Consider the following 5,090-nt stretch of genomic DNA (forward strand, 5'->3'; position numbering starts at 1 on the left):
CCGGGGTGGGCAGCGGGAGAGTGGCTGTGGGAGAGGAGGGGTGGCACCGGCAGTCTGGCCGGGGGGGTGGGGCGGCGGCAGCGGAGGCCCCGCTCAGTCCCTGCTCTCCCCCAGAGGTTTTCCCGCAGCAGATGGAGGGGGTGAAGCTGATCGTCACCAAGACCCTGAGCAGCCACTTCCAGGTCAGGGAGACAGGCAGGGACCCGCGGGGGGGCGAACACCGTGTTGCAGGGGGGCGGGCGCTGCCACCCCCGGGCTGTCCCCCTGTCCCCCGCTGAGGCGTCGTCCCCGCAGGTGACGCACACGGTCCACATGAGCACCCTCGGCCCCTCCAGCTACCACTTCAACGCCACCTTCGTGGGGGACCGGCAGCTCGGCCCCACTGAGGTGAGACCCTGCGCCCTGGGGTGGCCCTGGGACAGTGGGTGGCCCTGGGGTGGCTGAAAGGCTCTGAAATGGCACCAGGATGGGTGGGGGCTACCTGGGGGATGAGGGGGTCCCAGCCTGTGGCTCAAGCCAGGGGATGGGGGTGTCCCTGTCCCCCCAGCTGACCCCCCCCGATCTGTCCCTAGGCCTTTCCCACGCTGGTCGGGGACATGGACAACAGTGGCAGCCTCAACGCCCAAGTGCTGCACCTCGTGGCCGAGCGCATCCGCACCAAAGCTGTCTTCCAGGTAGGGCCGGGTGGGAGAGGACCCCGAGGTCGGGCGGGGGGATGCCGGGGCATCTCCGTCACCCCCAGGTGGTGGCGGGGACCGTGGCAGGACCCGCCATGGTGCCCGTCCCCTTGCAGACACACCAGGCCAAGTTCGTGACGTGGCAGTTCGACAGCGAGTACCGGGGGGATGACTGCACCGCCACCATCACGCTGGGCAACCCCGACCTCCTTGGCGAGTCTGGTGAGCGGGGTGTACCCTCCCCCAGCTGCCGGGCCCGGGGGGGCCGAGCGCTGAGGGCCGTGCTGTCCCCACAGTGATCCTGGTGGCCCACTTCCTCCAGAGCGTCACTTCCCGCCTGGTCCTGGGTGGGGAGATGGTTTACCACCGGCGTCCGGGGGAGGAGGGAGCCATCCTCACGCTGGCGGGCAAATACACGGGTACGCGGGTGCCCCACGCTCGAGAGAGCTGCGGGCGTGGCCCTGGGGGTCCCACCCACTGTGCTGGCCCTGGGGGGATGCCCCGGCTCCCCTCGCCCTCCGCTTTGCTTCTTCTCTTCCAGCTCTGAAGTGGGTGGCAACGCTGAACGTGGGGTACGGTGGTGCCCATGCCAGCTATTACCACCGAGCCAACGAGCAGGTGAGCGTCCCCTGTGTGTCCTCGTCACCTGTGTGTCCCTGTCCCCCCCCAGGGCCTCACGTTTTCTGCCCCCCAGGTGCAGGTCGGGGTGGAGCTGGAGGCCAACACGCGGCTGCAGGACACCACCTTCGCCTTTGGCTACCAGCTTAACCTGCCACAAGCCAACATGGTCTTCAGAGGTGAGCGAGGAGCCACGCTGGCACCTGGCAGCCGCGGCACTGGCAGGGCGCTCACCCTGTTCCCCCCGCAGGGCTCCTGGACAGTAACTGGAGTGTTGGGGGGGTGCTGGAGAAGAAGCTGCCCCCCCTGCCTGTCACCCTCGCTCTGGGCGCCTTCCTCAACCACTGGAAGAACCGTTTCCACTGCGGCTTCAGTGTCATCGTGGGCTGAGGGGCCGCAGAGGCGGGCGGCACGTGCCACCGTCCTGCTCAGGGAGCCGCCGTGCCGTGTCGCGGGGGCGCTGGCTGGGCCCCGCTCTCATGCTGTGGTGCTGGGGGAGCCTGCGGAGGGGGGACCTGGTCCCTCATGGCTGGGGGACACTGTGTGACAGCGCGTGGCGGCTGTTAGCATCTTTGGGCTGAGAAGCAGCTGCTGCTTGGGGCTGGGGGCCTCCGTCGGCCCTGGTGTTTGCCTGTGCCGCCCTCCTTGCCCCAGCGCCGCGCTTCCCTCTGCTCCCACCCCTGCTCTGCCTCAGTTTCCCTCTGGTGGCGCAGGGGGTGGCTCCGGGCCGTGGTGGGGGCTGGAGGTGCTGGCGGTGCCTGTGTGCACGTACGCACGGAGCCTGGAAAAATAAAGGAGCTTTACTCTGCCCTGTAAAGTGCACTGGTAGCTGGTGAGCCCCGGTGCTCAGCCAGGGGCCAGGGGATGGTGTGGGCACCGCCAGCTTGGGCTCTAGCTGATGATTTCAGAGAGCAGCGGTGTCATGGAGGACAGGTCCTGGATGTGGAGGATCTGCCGTGTGTTCTCCACCTTCAGCGTCTGCAGCTCTGTCAAGAGCAGCAGCAGCTTTGCGTAGAGAAACCTGGTTGGGGGGGGAACAGGACAGCCGGCTCAGATCCCATTGCTGTCGCCATGGCGGAGGGGACTGCAGTTGTGCCAACCCCCCCCAGCACATACCTGCCCTCGGGCATGGGGTGCCAGTGGTCGATGTAGCTCTTGAGCGTCAGGGCCACCTTCTCCTGGAACTGGTCGATGAAGTCCCGCTGGGCGATGCTGGCGTGGTCTGGGGGTGCAGGGTGGACAGGCGGCCATCAGCGGGGCCGAGGGGATGCCGTGCCGCCGCGGTCCCCACAGTCCCTACCTGGCGAGAAGAGCAGCATGGCCTGGAGCAGGACGTACTCAGCTTCATGCAGCTGCAGCTTCTTCAGGCTGATGTGGAACTTGAGCAGCGGCTCCAGGTAGATCTGCTGGAAACCAGCTGGGGGGAGCGTGGTGGTGATGGGCAAGCCAGGATGGGGACGTGGCTGTCCCCTGCTTCCCAGTGCTGCCATTCCTCCCCCCCTCACCCAGGGCTCCGTCCTGGATAGTGTAGCAGTGCTGCCCACACTCCCAGGCATTGGTCTCTGTGTTGAAGACTGTGTTGAACTGGATCTGGCAGATCTCCAGCGTGGCCCCTTTCAGCAGTGAGATCTGGTCGTCGATGGGCAAACTCCTGCCGGGGCGGGGGGGATGAGGGGAGGCATCAGGGCCAGGGCAGTGGCAGGGGTCTCCCGCAAGTGCCTCCCCACAGACCTGAAAGCTGGGATCTCCTTGGCGAATTTGATGACCTGCTGGATCATGAAGGTGCTGAGGTCGGCAAAGTGGGGCAGCATGGAGAAGACATCGGGCAGCACATCCTCATCCAGGCAGTCCGGTTGCAGGGATGGTGTCCGTGCGGCAGGGATGCCCGGCTGCGGTGGGCTCTGTGGCCGTGGGCTGGGAACATAGAGGCGTACGGCGGGCTGCGGCGGCGGCAGTTGGGGCGTTAGCACCGTGCTGGGGCACCCGTGGGGACAGTCAGGTCCCGGGGGCCCCACTTACCCAGTAGTGCGTGAACTGGGAGAAGCTGGAGTCGAAGGTGCGCTGGTGGGCCGCGATGAGGATGCCGATGAGCTCCTGCTGCTCCGCTGTCAGCCCCCCCGGCTGCTCCCGTGCCAGCCGCCGCTGCCCCCGCAGTGCCCGCCGCTGCCTCAGCGCTTCCTCTGACATGATCACTGCCGCCATGCCACCACCGTCACCCCCGGCCCGGGGACCGGGTCGCTGGTGGCACAGGCCCCCCATGGCCCCCTGGGTGCTCAGAGGCACCACTGCCCTGTGGTCCCCTCACCCCAAGGGGGTTCCACTTGTCCCCTCTCTCCCACACCCCCCCTGCTGTCACCTTTATGCCACCATCCCTTGCTGTCCCCTTGCCCCTGGGCTGCCCCATCCCCTCTGCCCCCGTGTCCTTCCCTACGACCTCACCCAGGCCTCTCCTCTCTGTCCCATGTCTCCCCGTGTCCCCTCCAGGTCCCCCTCATCCCCTTTCCCCCTTTCGTCCCACTCAGGTCCTCCCTTTCCCCTCTGCTCCACATCCCCCTCTTCCCCTCAGGTCTCCCCTGTATCACCCCATTCCCTCTCCCGCGTGTCCTCCCCGCTGTCCCTGTGCCACTGTGCTCACTGTCCTTCCGCATGCCCACATCGAGGCACTTCTGGAGGCGGCAAGCCTGGCACTGCCGACGCTTGGCCTTGGTGACGGGGCAGCTCTGGGTGAAGGGGCAGGTGAAGTGGACGCCCTTGTTGATGGAGCGCCTGGGGGGACACAGGCACGGGGCCCTGCCGTGAGGCCATGGGGACTGTCACCGTGTCCCCCCGAGGGGGGCAGAGGGGCAGCAAGGGCTGGGGGACAGGATCTCCCAGGGTGGGGGCCACTTCCAGCCCCCAGGACCCTGTCACCGCTGTGCTCCAGAGAAGCAAGGTGGCCTGAGTGGCCGTCCTGTCTTGTCCTACCCAGTCCCTGTCCATGGGACCATCTTCTTCCATCCCACCCCGCTATGTCTTGTCCCATCCTGTTTGACCTATTCTGCCCTGTCCCACCCCATCCTGTCCCATTTAATCCCATCTTGTCCCATCCCACCCTGTCCCATCCCATCCCATTGTGTCCCATTTCAGTCCACCCTGTCCTGCCCCATCCTGTCTTGTCCCCCTCTTCCATCCCATCCCATTTCACCCCACTCTGTCCCATCTCACCCCGTCCCCTGGCTCCCATCCAGTGCCGCAGAGCAGCCATGGGTTCCCCTGCGATGGCAGCCCCCACCTGAAGAAGCCCTTGCAGCCCTCACAGGTCATGACGTGGAAGTGGTAGCCGGTGGCATGGTCCCCACACACAGCACAGACCTTCTCCTCCCCGGGCTCCACATCCTCCCCCTGGGAGCCCCAGGGCTCTGGCAGCAGGCAGGGGCTGCTCTCCATATCCGAGGGGCTCGACACGGACATGGCCAGGGATGCGGGTGACAGCACGCAGACCGGGGGGACCGCAGCGAGGACAGAGCCTGCAGGATGGGGCGGGTGGCAGGGTGTGCGTGTGTGTCTACACACACCACGGCTCCCACTTGAGCAACACCTGGCACACACCCGACACTGGCTCCTGCACCCCATCCCCTTGAAGCCACAGTGTCCCCCACACCCCACAGCGCACGACCCTCGTGCACCCACCTGCCACCACGACCTCCCACCGAACCACCCATGTGATGCCCCCGAAGGTGGCCGGTGCCCATTGGTGCTGGTACCTGGGATCCAGCACCCACTGGTGCGTCTGGTGCCCAGTGGTCGCCACCCCCG

At 66.8% G+C, this 5,090-nt stretch overlaps 2 protein-coding genes across 2 annotated transcripts in view; one reads left to right on the plus strand and one right to left on the minus strand.

Moving 5' to 3' along the window:
* Window positions 1–1,780, plus strand: part of TOMM40L (translocase of outer mitochondrial membrane 40 homolog (yeast)-like) — a 4,175-nt gene extending 2,395 nt beyond the window's left edge. Inside the window, exons 3-10 of the mRNA XM_010566932.1 lie at window positions 115–182; window positions 295–387; window positions 573–674; window positions 794–899; window positions 974–1,096; window positions 1,219–1,295; window positions 1,372–1,474; window positions 1,546–1,780. Coding sequence (XP_010565234.1) covers window positions 115–182; window positions 295–387; window positions 573–674; window positions 794–899; window positions 974–1,096; window positions 1,219–1,295; window positions 1,372–1,474; window positions 1,546–1,685 — 812 coding nt within the window. The 3' untranslated portion in view covers window positions 1,686–1,780. The remainder of the gene's footprint in view (window positions 1–114; window positions 183–294; window positions 388–572; window positions 675–793; window positions 900–973; window positions 1,097–1,218; window positions 1,296–1,371; window positions 1,475–1,545) is intronic.
* Window positions 1,781–2,186: 406 nt separating this feature from the next.
* NR1I3 (nuclear receptor subfamily 1, group I, member 3) lies at window positions 2,187–4,745 on the minus strand. The gene is made up of 8 exons (XM_010566933.1): window positions 4,567–4,745; window positions 3,931–4,061; window positions 3,315–3,487; window positions 3,027–3,235; window positions 2,801–2,946; window positions 2,596–2,712; window positions 2,412–2,517; window positions 2,187–2,316 (listed from the first exon to the last, which is right to left on the minus strand). Exons 1-8 carry the CDS (start codon window positions 4,743–4,745, stop codon window positions 2,187–2,189), a joined length of 1,191 nt encoding a protein of 396 aa, XP_010565235.1.
* Between the last annotated feature and the right edge of the window lie 345 nt (window positions 4,746–5,090).

This window comes from Haliaeetus leucocephalus, unplaced genomic scaffold, assembly GCF_000737465.1.
Source record: "Haliaeetus leucocephalus isolate CR32 unplaced genomic scaffold, Haliaeetus_leucocephalus-4.0 Scaffold219, whole genome shotgun sequence".
NCBI classification, from domain to species: Eukaryota; Metazoa; Chordata; class Aves; order Accipitriformes; family Accipitridae; genus Haliaeetus; species Haliaeetus leucocephalus.